General features: G+C 39.0%; 1 protein-coding gene across 1 annotated transcript in view; it reads left to right on the top strand.

The window, feature by feature from the left end:
- The window catches only part of Fbxo16 (F-box protein 16), a 49,231-nt gene that overhangs the window by 15,373 nt on the left and 9,723 nt on the right, over positions 1-24,135 (top strand). Inside the window, exons 4-7 of the mRNA XM_027927186.2 lie at positions 7,330-7,536; positions 12,330-12,494; positions 19,037-19,266; positions 21,842-21,944. Coding sequence (XP_027782987.1) covers positions 7,330-7,536; positions 12,330-12,494; positions 19,037-19,266; positions 21,842-21,944 — 705 coding nt within the window. The remainder of the gene's footprint in view (positions 1-7,329; positions 7,537-12,329; positions 12,495-19,036; positions 19,267-21,841; positions 21,945-24,135) is intronic.

Here is a 24,135-nt window from a genome sequence, read left to right as displayed (position 1 = left end):
GTATGTCCCTAGATGATTGCCAGGCATTTAATAATTATTTTCTGAATGAATAAATGATATTCAGTTATTTTTTCTTTTGTCCTACAGCAATCTTGTTCCTCAAATGCACTAAATCATGTTAGATAGGTACTCCCCCAATACCTAATGCAAGAGAAAAGAGAAATAAAGATACCAAATTTTAATTTAGTATTTCTTGGGATTTTAATTGTAGGGATCAAGTTTTTATTTTAAAGTTTAATCTAGCATTAAAAGTAAAGTTGTTTTTAAAACCTGTGCAGAGATAAGATGTAATATGATTCTTATTTGATAACAGACAATCCAAAAGTATCGTATATTTGGATATCAGCTTTCACTTTTGTTCATGTGTGCACATGGTTCTGTCTGCTGTTTTGTACAGCAGCAAACAGAGTAAGAGAAACTAAAAGATCTCTGCATTACTGTGCCATGCTGCTCCTTAATCCCTCATCTTTCAAATCCTCTCTGCTCTTCAAACCCAGTTAGAGAAGGAAATTGCCTCTCAAATCTGCTGAAAATATCAACATGGAAGAATTTGCATTTAAAAGCCTCTTAGACTTTCTCTCAGTTTCTGATATGTCGTTAACCAAAATAATGGCAATATAAAAAATTAATAAAGTGGATGTGTACTTTGTATACGTCTTTTCTTTTTTTGGCCAACTTAGGCAAGCTCTCTACTACTGAGCAATATTGCATCCCTAATAAAGTGGATGATATCATTGCATCACTTTTAACTTGCTGGAAGCAACCATAATCAGAGTTAAAATTTAAAAAGAAACAGGGAACACTGTTTTGCACATTGTCTGATAGGTATAGGATGTAGTTTAGTGTTAGAGCACTTACCTGGCATGCAGAAGGCCCTGGGTTTGATCCCTAGCACCAGGAAAGAAGAAGAAAAAAGGAAGACAAAAAGATAGGATTAACACCTAGGACATATAAGGAGTCCCTGCTAATCAATTTTTTAAAAATCCATGAACAAAGTACAAATATCCCTACAAAATAAGAACAAGAATACACAAAAATAAGTAAATAGCCAATAAACACTAAAACTATTCTCTGTTTCACTGAAATCAGAGAAATGCAAACTAAAACAATGAAACCCCAATTCTCTCCTCCTTGCCTATGTAGCAAAACTTGAAGAGAGAGTTAATATCCAGTTTAAATAAGGAATCGCTGGGGAGCAGGAGGATGCTCTCAAATACAATTCAAGGGAATGTAAAATGGTAAAGAATATTTAGTTTGGGTGAAAGCTTTTTAAAGACAGTTTGATAGGACCTACTAAATTTTAAAAACATGTACCCTTTGAACCTGTAATTCCACTTTTATTTATCTGTAGTAGAAAAATATTCATGTGGGACTTGAAAAACATGTACCAGAATATTGGAGTATTTTTTTTTTTTTTTGTAAAGAATCGAAATAGTATCAGTAGGGCTGGGGATATTGCTCATTGGTAGAGCAGCACTTGCCTAGCATGCCCAAGGCCAAGGGTTCAATAAAAAAAAAAAAAGAAGTTATCAGTAGTAAATAGAGGGCTGGGATGTGGGGTTAGTAGAAGAGCACTTGCCTAATATGCATAAAAATAAGTCCTGAGTTTGATCTCCAGTTCTGGGGGGGGGGGGGATTAAATAAAAGAAAAATAAGTGAGTCGAGCAAATAGATTATGGCATATCTGAGATAGGGATTTAGGATAAAGAGAGAGAGAGAGAGAGACTGAATCTTTTGGGAAATGCCCACAAGCCATTGAGATGCACAAAGCACAGCTGTAAGTCTTGAGCTTAAGTGACGTGCCCTTGGCCCATGCCCTTGTAAAAAGAGGACAATGTGCAAGCCAAGGAAAACTGGCTGGAAACCATGTGGCTCCACCCTGCCTCCACCTCTGCCCAGCCCTCTGTAAAAGTTAACTCCTCACATTCTCCCTTGAGTCCTTACTCCAAAGCAGTCTTTTGAGACTGCCCCCTTCCCCCTCAAACGTGTATATATTTTCCTAAATAAACCTCAGTCTATGCCTTTGACTGGGATGTGCTGAAATTCTTTCCATCATATATGCCAAGAATACCACTGGTCCTGAGTCAAGTTCCTCTTCTCTCTGGGAACTCCTGGGACCCTTTTCAGGAGACATCTCTCTCCTGCAACATATTCATCCTACTGGGAATGAATGAGGAAACAATACATTCTGGAGTTCATTATACATTAGGGACATGTATGGCTATTCCGTAGTATTCCATGGAATGGGAAGGCTCTTATTTAATTGCTTTTTTTTTTTTTTTTTTTTTTTTTTTGGTATGCAGTGATTGAACCCAGGGACACTTAACCACTGAGCTATATCCCCATCCCTTTTTATTTTTCATTTTTGAGACAGGTCTTTCTAAGTTTCTTAGAGCCCCATTAAATTGCTGATGCTGGCTCTGAACCTGTGATCCTCCTGCCTCAGCCTCTGAAGTAGCTAGGATTACAGGCATGCATCATGCCCAGCTAACTGCTTCTTCATTGAGTGGTGTGTGTGTGTGTGTGTGTGTGTGAGAGAGAGAGAGAGAGAGAGAGAGAGAGAATACATAAAAAGGCATGGATATCAAACTTCTGAAAGCTCGTTATGTCTGGGGAATGAAGTGAGATTTGATGAAGAGACGTGTTTACAAGTTTTATGTTTGATTTTACCAAACCTGTTTGAAACTTTAAAAACACAAACATTTTTATACTTTAATTGTGGGATTGAATTTTTTATAATAGGACTCGGAAACTCAACCAGAGTAAGATAGTCTAACCAAAACCCCCCAAATAACAACCCCCCCTTCACTCGGCTCCCTCCCCCTCCACATCCTTGCCTTCCAGGGTGAGATGGATGGGAAGACAGCCCCAGCAACTCTTCACCCCTTGATCTGCAGCAAGAATCCTGTAACAGCTGCTCTAAAAATAGCAGGTTCACAGTTCTAGCGAGTGGAGGGAAGCCCTGTAAAACAGCATTCTTTAGGAGTACATCTGAAGGGAGGCGCAGTAGAAGATGCTAGAAGGGGAGACTCACGCCTGCTTTCCTGTTGTGGGTGTTTTTACTGGAAGAGAGATGCAAGAACTGTGGGAGGTCATCAGATGCCTATACAATCGGCTCTGCCAAGGACCACCTAATTTTTGGATTATTCCAAGCACCTTCTAAAACCCAAACAGATCTCCCCTACTGTTAAGCATTCTTGAGTCACCTACCTACCTTGAATGGTAGGAGTTCAAGGAATGCAAATTAGTTTTCTATTAACCTAAACAAACACAATTAGAAAGGACTAACCCTCGAGGCAAAGAACACCTATCAAAACCAAATTTAAATGATGTTTGACCATTGTCACCAGGGAAATAAATGAGGAACCAGTGTGATTATCTTTTTAATCTCTAGAGCAAAGTGTTCACATTTTTAATAGATTTTTTTCAGTACACATTTTATAAGCCTAATGTTCTGTTATAGTCATTTAAAATCACTGCTTCCATAACCTGAACTCATCCTCCAACGTGGGCACCAAGGAAAGCAGACAAGCAAACCTCAATCATCCGGAGAAATGAAGGAAGGAGACCAGGCAGACAGCCACACAAAGGTTTATTTGTCTATAGAGAGGAGAGAGGCCCTGAGATGTTATGTTCGGGTGCTCAGCTTTTGTAGGGTAGGGGCTTGGAGGTGTAGCTGTGGCGATGGGATAGGCTCGGGGTGCTTAAGTGAGAGCTAGGAGGGTGGGAATAGCATGGGATTGGCTTAGGTGGATGGCACCTTGAGGTTTTCCAGAGCAAAGGGGTCATGTCCTTCTGGGATTGGCTTAGGGTTATGGTACCATGGGGTAGGTCACTAATGGGGTTGAGAGGAGTTCCTGTAAGAGGAAGTACAGGAAAGCAAAGCTTAAGTGGAGGGTGACATTTAAAATGGCTGCTCGAATGTTAAATCAATACTCTATATATGTCTTCTTTTTACATTGTATCTTTACACCACTCTGGCACACCACACCACTGTAGCTATCACCTACAGTGACTCATGCACTGTTTTGAAATAATCCTCACGATAGCCCTTTATTTAGCTATAATTATTCTTAATGTATAAATGAGGAAATTTAGACTGAAATATTTCTAGTGAGTATTAGGGAGTAATATAAATTAAGAGTGAGACACCCAGTGTTCTCTCTTGTCAATCAATGCAAACTTAGAAACTAAAAGAACTTGGTTTAGGGCTGGGGTTGTAGCTCAGCAGTAGAGCGCTCACCTTGCACGTGCAAGACCCTGGGTTCCATCCTCAGCACCACATAAAAATAAATAAGTGAAATAAAGATATTGTGTCCAACTACAATTAAAAAATAAATATTAAAAAAAATAACTTGGTTTAGAGTCTTAAGAATTGCAATTCAGGAGTCATGGGTTCATATAGCTGTGAATCAGTGTTCTGAAGGAGGTGGGGAAGTAAGAGCTGATATGGATGGAAAACTCTTGAATCTATGACAAAGTAATTAAAATCATTTAAAGAGCAACTCCTGTTGATCTGGTCACAGTGCAAATCTGCAGTTCCAGCTGCTCCAGAGAGTGGGAGAATCACTTGAGGCCAACATAGTGAGACCCCCGCCCCCATCTCAAAAAAGGAGAGAAAAAGAGGAATGCTTATTGAAATTGAACAAGAATGCAAGGGAATACCCAAGGTGATGTTTCAATGAGGACAAATTCACACACACAGACACACACACACACAATGCGAGGGCTACGTGACCAAGCTGTGACAGGTAGATAAAGGAAGCATGGCTTGGTGCCTCTGTAATCTCAGCCTTGTGGGAGCCTAAGGCAGCCTCAGCAATTAAGCAAGGCCCTATCTCAAAATTAAAATAAGTAATCAAAAGAATTTAAAGGGGGCTGGGGATGTGGCTCAAGCGGTAGCGCGCTCGCCTGGCATGCGTGCGGCCCGGGTTCGATCCTCAGCACCATATACAAACAAAGATGTTGTGTCCGCCGAAAACTAAAAAATAAATATTAAAAAATTCTCTCTCTCTCTCTCTCTCTCTCTCTCTCTTAAAAAAAAAAAAAGAATTTAAAGGGCTGGGGAATACACATCAGTGGTAAAGCGCCCCTAGGTTAAATCCCCAGTATTAATAAACAAACAAACAAACAAATAAATAAGTGCATAAACCAAACAGGAATTCCATAAAACCAGAGTCCAGTGACCTCTGGCTATGTAGCTAGGGTTTCTGGGCACAGCTTTTTGCTATCAAGAGTTGAGGGGCCCATAGTTGATGTTCCAAATGATACCTTCCGACATGTAGAAGTCCTGACTTATTCAAGGTCCTCTGAATCTCTTCTGAAAATTCTTTCACTTTGGAAAGCTTTTAATTGGGCTTTTCCTGTATTTTCACACTCCCAAGCCCCCTTCACTTACCTCCAAGCCCACCATAATGTTATACTCCCTCCTCTCATGTTGCACAGTTTGTTTAGCTGGTCCCCTTTTGTCTGGCGTTTGAGTTATCGCTGATTTCTTGCAGTGATAGTAATTATCTCATGAAATTTTTTTTTTGTAATTCTGACCATCCTAGGTCCTCACATGGTCAGTCTCTATGGAGTCACATAGCACTGCCTAAAAGTAATTTTAAAAAAAGGTAGTTTCAATCTTCATTTTGCCTCCCAAAGAAAAAGCATAGGTCCAGTTCAAAACTCATGGCAAGGATTGGGCATATAGTTCAGTTGGTAAAGTGCTTGCCTTGCATGCACAAGGTCCTGGGTTCAATCCCCAGCACCACACACACAAGAAAAACGACTCACTATAATCCTTGTCAAGTCTGCTTCTCGGTCCCTGATACTCCCCTAGTAACTACTATAGATACTATCAAAGCTGCTATGATCCCCATAATTCCCATCAAGCCAAAGCCTCGTAGCTCTGCTTCTATCTCCTCACACCTCCCCCTTGGCTCTCTTATTATAGATCAGTTCAGCTTCTCCTTCCTTCCCTGGCCCCAGCCCTTCTGGTCTGGTATCTCTCCATTTATTTCTGTAAGAATCCATCCCAAAAGACCTGGAAAGAAGTCTCCCTTAGTGGGAGGTGGAGATATGGGTTGTGCAGAAACAGGGAACACTGCACACATGAATCAGTTTTATTCCTGTGGTATTTGTAGTGAGGCTCTCATTTTCTCATTTTATTCAAGGTTTTTTTTCCCCCATCTTTGAATTATAATCTCCAAAGTGAGATTCGTGGGTCACTGAACAGATCTCTAATAGCAAATAGTTTTAATCAAGAAGTATTCCTACCAATTATCAAAATAAATCATATAGCTATAATGAAGTTGATTTTTCATAAGCCTTGAGAAAATAAACTTTTGCCTTATATGCCCTTTTAGGTAAGGCAGTATATTATATGATTACAACTCAAAGTCATTATAATGTCAGACTAAAGATAACTGCTGGGGCTGTAGCTCAGTGGTAGAGCTGCTTGCCTAGCAAGTGTGAGGCACTGGCTTTGTAAAAATAAATAAATAAAAAGTTATCGTGTCTATCCACAACTAAAAATATTTATAAGAAGATAACTGCTAAATATCTATATGTGAAATATAATGATATGCAAAGATTCAACTAGCCCAACTTCCCAATTTTCTCTTCTGCAGTGAGTTAGAAAAGAAAAGAGAGGTTCAGACTTTGAGTGAAGTGGTCCCTCAGCTGGTGGATGCTCTTCCCTCAGAGCCTTTCTTTTGGTTTTCAGTAATTCCCATGTTCTCATCTTGGTCCACTGCTGGCCTTGGGACTGGTTTAGGGTAATCTCTGGATTCTTTGGTTTTTCCCCTCGGTACTCTTTGTTCCAGGCCCTACCTTTACTCTCCAACCATATCAGTTAATTCACACATTAGTGAGAATTTAACCCAACATACTCCACTCACCAGGGCTCTTGGCCTGTTATACCTTATCTCTAATTGTGATTTCAAGGGTTTGTTTCTGGTCCTGGAGTTTTAAGCACTGATGAGCTAATGTAGGAATTATTTGGAGGGAGAGAAGCTGCCCAGGCACCTTTCCTTGGAATTGTATTTTATACGTATATATTGTTTCAGCTTCTGCACACGGTTAGCTTACTATCCTTATGCAATTCAAGGGCTGAGGAGCACTTCTGAGTACACATGCTGGCCATGCACGTGGTCATATATATAAATGTGGGAAAGAACAGGTCGGTGGCAAACATGGAATTTATTGACCTGGGAAGAAATACATGATATACATGGGAAGTGAATGACTAAGCTCACCTTCTATGCCACTCTCATTTCTTCCTCATAATAAAGATCTACTATCAGACCAAATTGGGAGGTTTCCATGTACATTTTGTTTTTCCAGTTTGACAAATGGACAGACTCTCAGCGGAGAAGAATCCTCACAGGTCTGTTGGAACGCTGCTCGCTGTCACAACAAAAGTTCTGCTGTCGAAAGCTTCAGGAAAAAATTCCAGCAGAAGCCCTGGACTTCACCACCAAGCTTCCTAGGGTGTTATCCATATATATCTTTTCCTTCCTTGACCCCCGGAGCCTTTGTCGTTGTGCACAGGTAAAGGCAAAGAAATGGCAGACGGCATTTTCTAACGTTAGCCTCTAGAGGCTCTAAAACTAGAATAACTTAAGGACGAAACCCACATGTACACACACGCATAGAACCAAGCCACAAGCTGGGTGTGGTGGCACATGCCTATAATTCCAGCCACTTGGGAGGCTGGGCCAGAAGGATTGCAAGTTCAAGGCCAGCATCAGCAACTTAATGAGGCCCTAAGCAATTTAGTGAGACCCTGTCTCAAAATAAAAAATAAAAAGGGCTAGAGATGTGGTTCATTGGCTAAGTGCCCTGGGTTCAATCCCTGGTACCAAGGGGGGAAAAAAACAAAAACGAGCAACAGATGCTTAGTCTTTATATATATATATATATATATATATATATATATATATATATATATATATATATATTTAGTTGTAGTTGGACACAATACCTTTATTTTATTTATTTACTTTTATGTGGTGCTGAGGATCGAACCCAGGGCCTTGCACATGTGAGGCAAACAGTTTACCACTGAGCTATAGCTACAGCCCCTAGATGCTTAGTCTTTATAGTTTGCATGATCCTCTGCCTTATTTGAGTCCAACTCTGTATTTAGTGCTCAAAATAGAGAACAAAGTATAAGTCACCATTAGTGTCCACAAAAAAGTATCAGGTAGGGGGCTGGGGTTGTGGCTCAGTGGTAGAGTGCTTGCCTAGCAGGTATGAGGCATTGGGTTGGATTCTCAGACCATATACACACAAAAAGTAAAAGTTATAAAAAAATCACATTTTAAAAAAAAGTATAGTTGGGGAGATACATACACATCTAAGAAATGGTCTCTCAACAGGAAAGTCTTTTAATCCACAGTATACAACTATAATAAAATCCTAAATTGTATATTGAAGGCCATCCATGAAGATAAAAGTGCAAAATAAGGTGCTCGTGAGATAAGACAAAAGAGTATGAGACTGCCAGGCACAGTGGCACATGCCTGGATCTCATAGGCTTAAGAGGCTGATTCTGGAGGATCACAAGTTCAAAGCCAGCCTTAGCAACTTAGCAAGTGCTAAGCAACTCAGTGAGACTCTGTCTCTAAATAAAATATAAAAAGGGCTGGAGATGTGGCTGAGTGGTTGAGTGCCCCCAGGTTCAATCCCCAGTAAAAAAAAAAAAAAAAAAAACAGAGTATGAGACTCAAAGAGACCCGAGTGGGCAAGTGTGCTCACAGAAGCCTTGGAAAAGGAGCTGGCCATCATTTTCTTGCAGGTAATTCCATAGTGTATTAAAGCAAAGTTAAATTAATTAAGATGTAAAATGGACAGTTATTTGTTGAGCCTTTTCATAGAGTTTAGTAAAACTAGAAAGTACCTACTACTATTCACTCATAGATGTGTAATATGTTAATTTTAGTTCTTAAAATTAAGAAAATAAATCTTAATCTTGATGAATAATACATCAAGAAAGATGTATTATTCAATAAATAGTGTTGAGACACTTGGGCAGGATCTAGAAAACCAATAGAATAAAAGATTTATATGACACCAAAGGAAACCATTCCAGTACTCAGAGAAAACACCTGGAAGGAGGCCTTTGTGAGTATTCTATAATGTCCAGAGGCCTTAAGGAAATGTCTGCTTCAGTCTTGCTTTATACATTTTATGTTGTAAACAGGAATGGAAAAAGCAAGACTTTAAATTGTGGCTATAAAATTTACTGCAAATAAAGCTAATTTCTTATTTTTTAAAAGAATTCCTACCAATTGCTGGGTTGGTGGCACACACCTGTAATCCCAGCTGAGGCAGGAGGATGGTGAGTTCCATGTCTCAAAGTAAAACTTTAAAAAGGGCTGGGAATGTAGCTCAGTGAGGCCCTGGGTTCAATCCTCAGTATTGAAAAAAAAATTCCTATAAGTCTGTATTAAAGAAAAAAAAAAGAGTAACCACCCAGCAGAAGAAAAATGAGCAAAGAAAAATCATCAAGTGGTTCACAGCAAAATAAATGCACCAGTAGAGGAGAGGAAGTGGATGGAGAGGGAGGAAGAAGGGGAGGGCTGGGGGAAGCACTAGGGAATGAAGTCTACCAAATTACAAGTGCAATATGTCTGTGTACAGATACACCACAAGAAGTCACGTGTGTGTGTGTGTGTGTGTGTGTGTGTAATGCACTAATTAAAATAATGATAACAATACTAGACAGGATCAGTTAAGTAAGCGTATGGGGAGGAAGGAGGAGAGGGAAAGGAAAGTTACCAGGAAATGAGATTGATCAAATTATGTAATATGCCTGTACAATATGGCACAATGAATCCCAGTATGATGCATAATTATAATGCACCAATAAAATTTTTTAAAACTCTTCTACCAAAAATATATAAAGAAATGCAGATGTCTCTGCTGTAGGTGGGATGCTGAGCCTCATTATGACAGGCCATTTTCATCACTCAGATTGGCTGAGCTTTACTTTTTTAAATAATATTCTATATTAGTAAGGGTGTGAGAAAACAAGTATTTTATATATTGTGTGTCGATAAAATGGTACAGTGTCCAGTGGTACAATGGAGAACAACCTGCTAGTATTATATTTTAAAAATAAAATTCCTGGGGCTGTGATGTGGCTCAAGCGGTAATGCGCTCACCTGGCATGCACGGGACGCTGGTTTCCATCCTCAGCACCACATAAAATAAAGATGTTGTGTCCACCAAAAACTGAAAAATAAATATTAAAAATAAAATAAAATTCCTTTTATCCTACCAGTTCCACTTCGTGGACTTTGTCTGATGGGTGTGCTTCAACATGTATGAAAATCATTTCTGTTTAAATACCATTGTGGCATTGTTTGTCATAGCAAAAGGCTGGAATCAACAGAAAGGCCCACCAGTGGGGCACTGGGTAAATAAGTTGCAATGATCTCCAAGGTAGGTTATCAGCAAAAAAAAAGGGGGCGGGGGATGGGGAAGCACAGCTGTTAGTTCTGCCATTTTGGAAAGAAAAAGTATAGATATCTGTTTATATGTGCCTAAACTATTTCTACAACAACATAAAACAACTGTCTACAGTGGTTAAATCCAGGGCTGAGAATGAGTGGCTGGAGGACAGGGATGTGTGAGACACTGACTTTTCACTCTGTGTCCGTTTGTATCTTTGGGTTTGGTATTACTGTACACACATAACCTATTCTAAAATGAAATAATTTTTTAAAAAGAGCATAGCAATCTTTTTTTTTTTTTTTTTTTTGGTACTGGGAATGGAACCCAGGAAGCTCTTGACCACTGAGCATATCCCCAGCCCTTTTTATTTTTTTATTTCTGACACAGGGTTAGAGCCTCTCTGAATTGCTGAGGCTGGCCTCCTACTTCCTATCCTCTCAGCCTCTTGAGTTGCTGGGATTACAGGTGTGTACCACCATGCCCAACTCAAGCATAGCAATCTAAATGTCTAAGAACAAAGGACATCATACAGCCACATGATGAACTATTACGCAGCATTAGAAAAAATGTCATAAAAGAACAGAGATGCCGTGATATTTTAAATAAAGAAAACAAATTGTATATGGAGAATTTCCAAGTTTTGTTCATCATGCCTCAAAAAAAAAAAAAAAAAACTGAAAGGGAAAAAATTCTACTAGGTTGTTAATAATGATAGTCTCTGACTCATGGCACCATAGGTGTTGCTTTTCTTTAAGCTTCTCAGATTTTTCCAAGTTTCCCACAAAGAAAGCATTATCAATAGAGGAAATGCTATTTGGATTAGCTGATCCTCTTGTCTCCATGCACTATATGCCTATCTTGCAGGATCTCAGTGTATTTTATTCCTCTACTGACACACAACATTGTCCTTCAGCTAGATTTAAAGTAAAAGATAGTCATTGCACCAAAATGAGCTTTGAGCTGTTTTAAAAAGATGGGGCTGGGCAATGTGATGGAGAGATGGGTCTTGATAGTTTTGAAAGCTCCTACATTTTTTTTTTTTTTTTTTAGTTGTCAATGGATCTTTATTTTATTTATTTATTTATATGTGGTGCTGAGAATCGAGCCAGTGCTAGGCAAGCCACCACCCCGGCCCAAAGCTCCTACTTTTAACTCTCCTCATTTCTTTCTGCCTTTGGGTGGTGGGAGGAAGAAAGGAGAGAGAGAGAGGGAAACAAAAGACAACTTGGAAACAAACACAAAACAACTCAAGTATCTAGGTCAAAAGAAGATCTAAGGAAAACAGGGTGGGGGAGTAGTAATGGAGGGCTTTCTCTCCCCACCCCCATCCTGCAAACTGTCCATTAAATTCCAAGTTATTTGCCACATAAAGATTTAGGTGAGCTACATCCCCAGTCCTTTATTTTATTTTTTCAGACAGGGTCTCGCTGAATTACTGAGGGTCTCCCTGAGTAGCAGAGGCTGCAGTCCTCTTGTTTCAGCCTCCCTGGTTGCTGAGATTACAGGCTTGTGCCATTGTACCTGGCCCTTCATGTAACCTTTATTAGGAGCTTCAGGAACCATTAGGAAGTCTCAAAGTCTACTTGAGCCTCAGTTTCCTCTTTTGCCATGAGAGTTATAATTGTACTTACCTCCCTAGATTGCTATAAGGATGGTTAATAGTGCTCATTAAGTACAAGTGGACTCTGATTCTAAGTCTGAATTAGTTTTAAAAGTAATCCTCCTGCCTGGACAGGAAGCACTCCTGATAGGAGGTAATTATTTAACCTGTGATTTGGAAGAAAATGACAAAAAAAAAAAAAAAATTAGCTAAGCTAGAGAAAGCGCAAATGTAAACTGAACAGGTTGGTTGTTTTTGTTTCTCATTGTCCTTGTTTTCCCAGGTGAGCTGGCACTGGAAGAACTTAGCTGAGCTGGACCAGCTCTGGATGCTAAAATGCTTACGGTTTAACTGGTACATCAATTTCTCTCCAACTCCCTTTGAGCAGGGGATATGGAAGAAGCACTATATTCTAATGGTGAAAAAACTTCATGTTACCAAGCCCAAGGTAAACTTGAGATGAAGAGCACCACACTGTTTTCCATATTTTTCCTTTTTTTGGGGGGGTGGTGGTGGTGCTGGGGATTGAACCCAGGGGCACTTTACCACTGAGCCACATCCCCAGCCCTTTTTATTTTTATTTTGACACAGAGTCTCAATAAGTTGCTTAGGACCTCCAAATTGCTGAGGCTGCCTTTGAATTTACGATCCTCCTCCATCAGCTTCCAGAGTTGCTGGGATCACAGCGTTGTGGGTTTTTCACAGAGAGCACAGGGGCTCTCAGCAGGAAGCAGTGTTTATTAGTGCTGGCATTGGCCCAGCAAATTCTCATCCAAAGGCTGAGCCCCAAGCACAGTGAGACGTAGCCTTATATACTCTGTTAGTCCTTCCCTTTATGTTAGCCCCTTTGTCTCCCCTATAGGATAACAAACATTCTGATTGGGTATTCTATACTCTAGAGTTGTGAAAACTGTGTTATAGGCACACATAGACACTGACTGTGTTATGTTACCTTCCCTTTGTTCTGGGATGGCTCTTACTACCTACAACAGGTGTGTGCTTCCATGCCAGGCTCCCCAATTTTTTTTTAACTTAAAAAATTTTATTATTATATGAATTCCTTTTATAAATTTGACCTATATGAAAGATCTAGAAAAGGCAAATATATAAATACAGAAAGCTTGTTAGTTATCTTGGTTTGGAAAGTATCTACAAATAGGTATATGAGATTTTGTTTTTGTGGTGATGAAAATGATTTAAAATAAGACTATGGGGGCTGGGGATGTGGCTCAAGCGGTAGCGCGCTCGCCTGGCATGCGTGCGGCCCGGGTTCGATCCTCAGCACCACATACAAACAAAGATGTTGTGTCTGCCGAAAACTAAAAAAAAAATAAAATATTAAAAAAAAAAATTCTAAAAAAAAAAAAAATAAGACTATGGGGATGATTGCACAAGTATGTAAATATAACAAAAATCATTGAATGTGTACTTAAAGTGATGAATTTTATAGTATATGAATTACATTAAATAGAATATAAACCATTGTATATACTTTGTTTTTAACCTTCAGTTAAAATTAACTTTAAATTAAAACTATTATTGTTAAATTAATTTTAATAAATTAATTTAATATTGTCATATGAAGTTTTCTAGTTCTGTACAGCTGCTTGAGTTGAAATATGTTTCACTCTGAGGCACTCAAGGACACACTGTAAATGGAATCCAGTGTAGTTTACAAATTCCTTAAGGTCCTCTATTTGAATTTGAATTTTTGGCTGCCTGATGCATTTGGAACCTTGCTATTCTGCTTTTTCTACTATGTACAACATTTATAATAAAGTTCCTGAATCATTTAAAAAATTATTATTAGTTATAGATGGACACATTGCCTTTATTTTATTTATTTATTTTTATGTGGTGCTGAGGCTCAAACCCAGGGCTTCATACTTGCTAGGCAAGTGCTCTACCACTGACCTACACCCCCAGCCCTGAAGTTTATTTGGTATCATTTGTAAGAGCAAGTTTTCTAATAAATTGATCATTAGGGAAGAGCACAATGGCCTATTAAAGTTGTCTTTAATCCAGAAAGTAAGCAATGTAGACATTTATTTTTATGAGTAATTTTTATTACTCATAAAAAGTAAGTAAGGCTGGATATGATGGTGCACACATATAATCCCAGTGACTCAGGAGGCTGAGGCAGGAGGATCATGGGTTCAAAGCCAGCCTCAGCAACTTAGAGAGGCCCCAAGCAACTCAGTGAGGCCCTGCCTCTAAATAAAATACAAAAAAGGGCTGGGGATGTGGCTCAGTGGTCAAGTGCCCCTGAGTTTAATCCCTGGTACCCCCTCCCCCCAAAATCACCATACCTATGTTCCTTTCCTCATCAAGCTTTCTGAAATCCTCCATTTTGGAGCAGGGAGTGACATTAAATAGTGGAACTCAGGCTGCTCTGTGAGAATAGAAAAGTGATTAACCATCTAGTAGAGTGAAAAGGGCTTTTGAGTCTTACATGTAAAAAGAGCACAGTTTTGTCTTCAGGAATAACTCCACAAAATATTTATGCATAACTATGCTTCAAAATAATGAATAGTTTGGGTGCAAGAAAATTGCCACCTCTCTGCTTGGTATTACATTTCTGCAGGGAATGCTTTGTTCTATGAAACTTAATTTTTTTTTTTGTTAAAGAAATAGTACTAAATCAGAAGTAGGGAATGCTTTGTTCTGTGAATTTTTTTTTTTTTAAATAAACAGTACTAAATTAGAAAGACTGGGGGGGAGTTCAGAAAATCAACTAATTAACTTGGATTGTTCAATTAAAGAGACTTAAAGCTGAAAGAAGTTCTAAAGTTAATAAGATTGTCTGTGAAGTTAACTCCCAGCACTGTACTTACATAACACATACTGTACTTGCATAATCTGTTTAATTCCCTGCTTCAGCCCTGAGCATGGCAGCTTGGTGAGCTCCAGCAGAGATTTTGAAAGCAGGTTAGAATCATATGGGGATGGTTAATAATAGTTTCACCAACCTTAAAATGAAAAGGATCCTTAAAACTGTCTGTGAGACTACCTATGCTAAAAAACTTAATTTCTTTTTTTTTTAATTTTTTAGTTGTAGATGGACAGAATGCTTTTATTTTATTTATTTTTATGTGGTGCTAAGGATCAAACCCAGTGCCTCACACATGCTAGGCAAGCACTCTGCCACTGAGCTACAGCCCCAGCCCCCTAGAAAACTTAATTTCCAGAAGAGTAAATCAAACCCAAAGTAAATATAAGGAAGAGATAATAAAGAACTAGAATGAATGAAATTGAAAATAGACAATAGAAAAAAATCAACAAAAATCCAAGCTGGTTCTCACAAACATAAATGGAATTGATACATTTCTAGCTAGATTAATCAAGAAAAAATGAGAAAACACAAATTACTAGGATCAGGAAGGAAAGACAGAACACCACGACAGGTCCTACAAACATTAAAAGTATAACAAGGGATTATTTTAAGAACCTTCAGGTCACTAAATTCACCAACCTCGATGAAACGGGTGAAATCCTTGGAAAATGCATATAACCCTGACTCAATAAGTAATAGAGGGCTGGGGTTGTAGCTCAGTGGCAGAGCACTTGCCTAGCATGTGTGAGGCACTGGGTTCCATCCTCAGCACCTCATAAAAATAAATAAAATAAATGTATTCAGTTCATATACATCTAAAAACTTAAAAAAAGTAATAGAAAACACAAATAAATACAAATAAACCTATATATTGATTTAATGGTATGACTCTACTTTGTGAACAACCAGAGGCATCACAAATTGTGCTCTATGTGTGTACTATGAATTGAGATGCATTCTGCTGTAATTTCTGACAAATTAGAGAAAATAAATAAATAAAATTGAATTCATAATTGTAAAACTTTCCACAAAACTCCAGATCAGAGAGCTCCACTAGTGAATTGTCTCAAACAATTAAGAAATGAGACCAATTCAATGTAGCCTCTTTCAGAAAACAGAGGATGAGGGAAAGCATTCAACCCTTACACCAAAACCAAAATCTATAAGAGAAACAGAAATGCAGACCGATAGTTCAGTTCCATGAACAGAGACACAAAGATCCTTCCAAGATATCAACAAATTAAATCCAGGCCTCACAAAAAGAAGAATACCTGAAAGCCAAGTGGGATATGTCCATGGAAAGTCAGGTTCCTAACAATAAAGAAAAATGACTAGTGTAATTCACAGAATAAAAATGATCATTTTAATACATCATTTAATAAAATTCAACCTCCATTTATCATGAAGAAATAGAGAACATATCATGAAGAAATAGTCAACATATTGAATAGATATGAGATATTGATATTTTTTCATATATATGTTGACTATTCATATTTCTTCTTCTGTGAAGTGCCTGTTCAGTTCCTTTGCCCATTTATTGATTGGATTATTATTATTGTTGTTGTTGTTATTTTTGGTGTTAAGTTTTTTTGAGTTCTTTATATCCCCTGGAAACTAATGGGACAAAGGTGACAAAGATCTTCTCCCATTCTGCAATCCCCCAAAAAACAAATGCAGAATGTTTTCTCTGATATAAGAGGCTGTTCATAGTGGGGTTGTGGGGGGAGCATGGGAGAATTAGACGAACTCTAGATAGGGCAGAGGGGAGGGAGGGAATGGGAGGGGGCATGGGGGTAGGAAAGATGGTGGAATGAGATGGACATCATTACCCTAGTACATGTATGAAGACACGAATGGTGTGACTCTAATTTGTATACAACCAGAGATATGAAAAATTGTGTTCTGTATGTATAATATGAATTGTAATGCATTCTGCTGTCATATATAACAAATTAGAATTAAAAAAAATATACTTTGCTGCTATGTATACCTAGAAAGAACTAATAAACCTGAAACAAACAAACAAATAAAAACACCAACATTGGGGGGAAAAAGACTTCATCCTGAGGATCCTGGGAATGTATGTAGCCCAGTAGTAGTGAGCACTTGCCTGGCATGTGTGAGGCCCTGGGTTCAATCCCCAACCAAAAAAAGAAAAAGAAAGAGAGACTTCAATTGATGTGAGCAAAAATTTGGTTTCTTTCATACAGAAAAATTGTCATAGATTTCATTATTACCTGTTTTATTAAAGTGTCAAGCATTTTGTACTTTTCAGAATTTATGATTTTATATATAATTATTAGCATTTATACTTGGATGTTTTGCTCTGAAGGTATTTTTTAGTGCCGTGTATTATCTATTTCCAATAGCATTAAACTAGATCTCCTCCAGCAAAAAGAGATGAGTTTATTTCAAAAGAAGCTCAGAGAGGGCTGGGGTTGTGTGGCTCAGTGGTTGAGCGCTTGCCTCACACATGTGAGACACTGGGTTCAATCCTCAGCACCACACACACAAAAATAAACAAAATAAAGATTTTTTTTTAAAAAAGAAGCTCAGAGAAATAAAATGAATGTCCATTCTAAATGAGACCTGCACAAAATATTTAGTATTAGGGGCTGAGGCTGTGGCTCAGCAGTAGAGTGCTCGCCCAGCATGTGAGAGGCCCTGGGTTCAATCCTCAGCACCACATTAAAAAAAGTAAATAAATAAACAAATAAAATAAAGATATTAAAAAATATATTTAATATTAAACCAATAAAGAGCTGTCAGTTATATAAAAATGTCTTCTTAATTTTCTACAAAGCTATAATCATTCATTAAGTGAGTAAATATTTACTAAACACTATTATTTGGTAGGTGCTAAGAGTGAAAATATCCTAATCCTGTTTTTACAGATCTTGGTCTAGTAGCCCAGGTCATATACAAATAAACAATTCATTTGCAACACTGAGTACTGAGTGTTGTTCTGTAGTGGAAATGTATACTAAGAACATTTGAAGCAATGAGTAATTAATTGATTATGCTTAGAGGGACTAGGGAACTTCTTTCTTTTGTGTGTGCACATGTGGGGGATTGAAGCCAGACCCTTGAGCATGTTAAGCAGGCTCTACCACTGAGCCGCATCCCCAGTCCCAAATGGAGAATTTCTTGATGTTCACAAACAAGTGAAAAAAAAAATTGATTTCCCAAGCAAAGCTTCCCTAATCTCTTAATGAACAAAAATTAAGTTCTCAGTGGCTTCCCAACATACCGGACCACTCCCCTTAGGCTGCAATCACATAAGAACTTATGAATTTCATGCACAGAAGACAGACTTTCAATTCTGGAAATTAAGCAGAGGTGTCCTTTGGGAGTAGCTGAGGTTTGGGTAATAAGATCTGTAGGACCTATAGTCTGCTCCTGTGCAACTTGACATTGTCTCTGTTGGAGGAGGTCTTTGGAGCTGGAGCACCCTTTTTATATCTCTCTCTTTCTCTTTTCTTGTGGTGCTAGGGATTGACCCCAGGACCTTCCTCTGGCTAGGCAAGTGTTCTTCCATTGAGCTACATCCCAACCCTAACCCCACACACCCCTTTTATTTTTTTTCTTTCTATTTAAAAATTTTTATCTTGAGACAGGGCCTTGCTAAGCTGCCCAGGCTGGACTCTAACTTGCAACCTGCAGTCCTCCTACCTCAGCCTCCCTGGTGGCATGTGCCACAACATCCAGCTCACCTTTACTTATTTTTTTAATGTGTCTTTTTTGTGAATAAATTAACTGCAGTTGTAACAAACCAGACAATGAAATGACAGAAGATCCCTCAGTGTAAGAGAAGGAGGTTTGGTGTGTGGGCTTGAAGGAAGACAGGTCCTGGGTTCAAATTCAAAGTCTGCTTAATGTTATGCTGACAAATTAATTGTTTGCTCCTATCTTCAGTTTTCTCTTCTGTAAAATGGATTTCCTGATAAAATGACTATGAAGGTTAAATAGCACAATGCTTGAAAACTACCAAGACTGTGCTTGGCACTCCCACATGGGGACTGCTGTGATCCCCACAGGGTCATGCTGATGGTGGTGGTGATAAGATGGGTCATGATGAGATGATACGCTTTGTTTTATTGTTATCATTACTATTACAGTGCTTCAATAACAGAAATAATGTTTTCTTTTTCTAGACACCTCCAAAAGAAACATTTATAGTTGCGGATGTTCGGTCACTTTCAAGCAGTTCTCCAGAGCAGAAGCAGTGCCCTTCATCGACCTTTCGTCCTTCCACCTCTTTAAGAAAGAAGAATAACCTAGGGGAGAAAGAGCTGCCCCCTTGGAGGTCCTCTGATAAGCATCCAACTGATATCATTCGGTTTAACTATCTGGACAACTGCAACCCCCTCCAGCCAGGGCAAGGGTAAGGAACTCTCCTTGGTACTTAGGTATTTTAAAAGATGAGAATAGAACTTACTGTGAAATACCAAAGCTTTCCAATACATTGGAGCAAGAGGTCATTGGAAAAGTAAACTATCCATCGTTTGCACATTTGCCCTGTTCATGGTGGTTCTTTGCATCTTGTTGCTGTAACAACCCCACCCTGCAGCCTTTTCATGTTTCAATGTTAAATTGCAAGCCAGCACCTTGGGGCGCATTCTAGCCTCCCCCTTCTCACCCTGGTATTTCCCTTCTGCCACAGCCAGTGGGTAAATGAGAGGGAGGTACTCACGTATGTAACATAAGGTAAACTGAGTCAGCTTGGTTGTGATCTCTGCGACTCAGGAGGCAGAGGCAGGAGGATCGCAAGTTCTAGGCCTGCCTGAGCAATTTAGCGATACCCTGTCTCAAAATAAAAAATTGTAAAAGGGGCTGGAGGTGTCCATTGCCACATATACACACACAAAAACAAAACAAAAGTTAGGAAATTTTTTTGAAAATTAAGTGGCAGGAAATATTCGGGCAAAGGCAATGTTTATTTATTTATTTATGTTTGGTCCTTGGGATTGAACCTGGGGCACTCAAACACTGAGCCACACCCTCAGCCCTTTTTTATTTTGAGGCAAGGTCTCACTGAGTTGCTTAGAGCCTCACTAAGTTGCTGAGGCTCGCTCTGAACTGGTGATCCTTGTGCCTCAGCCTCCCAAACCCTGGGATTATAGGTGTGCACCATTGCAATACATACACAAGTAGAGAGAAGAGAAAACAAACCCCTGCAACCAATGTCTAGCATGAGCAGTTTTCAACTCTGGTGCACTCTAGTTTCACTTGTTCCTTGCCCACTCTGCTCCTCCCATGGGTTATTTTTGAGACAAATCTTAAGTCATATGGTTTCATCCATCCTGTTATAGAAATCAGGCCTTTTGTCCTGTAGAGCTTCTCACATTCTGGGTTTTGGGGATTTCACTGCCGCTGTGCTACTTAACGTGTCCTCTGTCCTCTGTGGTTGGCCATGCAGATGGTCAGGAGTGTAACTTCCCATTCTTGTGTTGTACGCGGTGCAGAGTGACACTGGTCATGTATTCACACATGAACATGGGAAAGTGATGTCATTCTACTGTCTTTCCCATTCCCATCTCTCTCCCTTCCCCCACTCTGCCCTGACCAATCGGTGAACACCCCCCCACCCCACCTATGGTGAGTCAGCATCTGCATGATCAGAGAGAACATCTGGCCTTTGTCAACTCTGCTCTTATAACCTAAAAACAGTCATAGACGATACGAAAAAAGAAGCATGGCTATGTGCCAATAAAACTTTGTTTACAGAAATGGGAAGCAGACTGGATTTGGCCTGTGGGCTGCGGTTTGACAACCTCTGCTTCATCCTCATGTGTGTGGTACTTTTAGAAACCAGTGCTAATAATAATACTAACAGTGTGAATACTGAAAACAGTTTATGATTTCCTTGCCTGTGTTTTTGTCTTTAGTATACACTCTACTAAGAATACTCAGACAGATGACTGTGTTAAAGTCCCATGAAATAACTCTGTGTGTGTGGTAATGCCATCGACCTCATGGGCAAGATCATTTGTTTCTTTTTTTTTTTTTTAATAAATCTTAGGGATTTTTTTCCCGTTCACTTTTGCTCATAAATTTGAGAAAAATTTAGATGGTTCCAACCTTAAATATGCAAAATAAGATATAAATGACATAGTTTAGTTTCTGTCCCTGTTTTCCATATTCCCTGTTCCTGATCAGTTGACATGAGAATCCTACTTATAGCTAGAAATTTTTAAAAAATTTTATAGTTTGATTCTTCCATTAACAAAGTACAAGCAAAATATTAATAATAATAATAACTTTAAGAATAGAGGCTGGGGCTGTAGCTTAGTGGCAGAGTCACTGAGTGGCAGAGTCCTTGCCCAGCATGTGTAAGGCACTGTTAGATCCTCAGCAGCACCACATTAAAATAAATAAAATAAAAGTATTCTGTCCATCTACATCAACAACAAAACATTTTCTTTAATCTTAAAAAATAAAAAGCATAATAAGCAAATAGATAACATACACACTTATTTTCATATATCTCCTTTCTGAAATGAATGGTAGCATACAATACATTCACCTTTCTTTTTTTTAAATTTTTGTTTTTTAGTTGTTGATAGACCTTTATTTTATTTATTTATATACAGTGCTGAGAACCGAACCCAGCACCCCACACATACCAGGCAAGTGTGCTACCACTAAGCCACAGCCACAGCCCTTACATTCACCTTTCTTTATTCACTTTTCTTTCTTCAGGTAACACTGTATCCTGGCAGTCATTCTACAGTTGTATATAGAAATATTCTGCTTCTGTTTGATAGCTCATAGTACTCCATTGTGTGGGTATGCCAACCTTCATTCACCCCCTTCTCTGTTGATAGACGTGTGGCTTGCTTCCAGTGGAGTGCAGACAACCTTTGAAATCACAGGGACAACGAAATCAAATAGCTCTATGGACCGCCAAAGTTTTAAAATATTAATTTATAATGTTTCCACTGCTTTCCAATTTACAGAAGAAAGAAAAGAAATGAAATGATCCCAGATTTTAGCCGACAGTCACAGGATAAGAAAAATAAATTGCAGGACAGAGCTAGGCCAAGAAAAGCACATTTCCTGGTAAGTATTGCTTAGAAAAGATTCACCGCCACAATGTTATGAAAATTGCTGGATTCTAATCCTGTTTGTGACATTGAATTTGTTTTTAAGTCAGAATTGTCAGGGGGCTGTTTCAATCCTGGTCTCTGACACAAACCCACATTCTAGCTATTAGACCTTGAAGATATATGTAATCTTTCTGAGTTTCTATCTTCTCCTCTTTTTTTTTTTGTTTTTTATTTAAAGAGGCTGATGCGTGTGAAAATGCTTTGCGAAATGTGCAGGAGTGTATTATTGTTGGTCCTTTCTTCTGCCATGAGTTCTTGGGGGCAGGGAGCAGGGGGCCACCAGAAATTGCTGCTTTCTAGAGTGAAAGTCCCCTGACCTGAGAGAAAGCTATGCTTTACATAGCTCTCCTGGTGCCAGCAGGGCTTGGTTATGGAAGTACATTTAAAGTTACTCCTCTAGCAACTCCGGAGGCCAAGGCAGGAGGGTCTCGAGTTCTAAGCCAGTCTACAGTTGAGTGAGAACCTGTCTCAAAATAAAATAAAAAGAACTGGTATTGGGAGGGGCACATGCCTATAATCCCAGAGACTCCAGGGTCTGAGGCAGGAGCATCATAAAGTCAAGGCCAGCCTCAGCAACTTAGGGAAGCCCTTAGCAACTTAGCAAGACCTCTCAAAAAATAAAGAGGGCTGGGGATGTAGCTCAGTGGTTAAGGGCCCCTGGGTTCAATCCCTTGTAACCACTCCCACCGCTGGCGAAATAGAACTGGTGATGTAGCTCAAAGATAGAATGCTTTTGGGTTTGATCCTCCCAGTACATACATAAATAAAATAACTCCAGAAAAATAAGTTAATAAGTTTTGTTTTCTCTCTAAAGAAAAAAATAGCTCATCGACTACCCTAATCAAGTCAGCAATTGTGATTAAGGGGTATGATTGATTCACTGCAAACCTCCCCAAACTGCAGTTCTGAACCCTAATGGATCCCTTTTAGCACATCATAAGAGTTTTTGGAGCAAAGTAGAAGGAAGCATGCAATAAAAAGTTCTTATACAGTAGTTAAGATTTAGGGAAAAGCAGAGAATGCACACTCAAGGAAAATCAATATAAAGTGATGTCAGTGTGGAGACTAGTACGCATGTACTCATGAATAAATCTCTTTTAGAGCTCTGCTTTAAAGCCCTATTACTTTTTGTTTAAATGTTTTTTAAGTATTATGTTAAAAAAAATAGAGAGAGAGAGAGAGAGAGAGAGAGAGAAACTTCTTAAAATATATCAGTCTGTATTCTGAAGGGCCCATTTTGTTGGACTGGCGGAACCTTATCGCAGATAGGATGCCCAAGGGATTTGGGAAGTTAGAGCAAAGCAATAAAATTGTCGATGAAACCATTAATTGAGAAAAATAACTTTATGAGGCTTATCACACAGGCCATTACAAAGCACTTCTGCCTGGCCTCTACCCCTGTTAAACACGGAGCAGGAGACAAGTCCAGGAAAACAGAATGTGAGGGACAGTAAGAGTTGATGGTGGGCCTGGGGTGGTGGCTCAGTGGTGGAGCGCTCGCCTAGCATGCGCGAGGCACTGGGTTCCATCCTCAGCACCACATAAATGTAAAATAAAGATATTGTGTACACCTAAAACTAAAAAATAAATATATATTTTTTAAAGTTGATGGCGATGCATGCTTACAAATCATCAGCACAGACAAACCATTCTCCTGCTTCAAGAACAAACACCAGGGCTGGGGATGTGGCTCAAGCGGTAGCGCGCTCGCCTGGCGTGTGTGTGGCCCGGGTTCGATCCTCAGCACCACATACAAACAAAGATGTTGTGTCCGCCAAAAACTAAAAAATAAATGTTAAAATTCTCTCTCTCTCTCTCTCTCTCTAAAAAAAAAAAGAACAAACACCAAAGGCCAACCAGAAGCCATCCCCGTGGGCTCTTGACATTAACCCTCTGTCAAGCACTAGCAGATTGCTTAAGTTAAAATGTTCATATAAATTAAAAAGTGAAAAGTTGTGCTAATGAGACTGAAAAGGAAACCAGGGTAAATGAAACCAAGAGAGAGAACAATCTGCTGTTCGTAAAGGAAGTGCATGATTGTATCCATCTACTTGCTTTGTTTTTGTAAATATGCTAATTTTAACATCATGATATATTTAGGAGTGTTGATAAAGAGCATAAGACAGAATGGAATCCCCCAGAAG

The sequence above is a fragment of the Marmota flaviventris genome, chromosome 3 (assembly GCF_047511675.1).
Source record: "Marmota flaviventris isolate mMarFla1 chromosome 3, mMarFla1.hap1, whole genome shotgun sequence".
Taxonomy (NCBI): Eukaryota; Metazoa; Chordata; class Mammalia; order Rodentia; family Sciuridae; genus Marmota; species Marmota flaviventris.
This window is presented reverse-complemented; position numbering and strand designations above follow the sequence as displayed.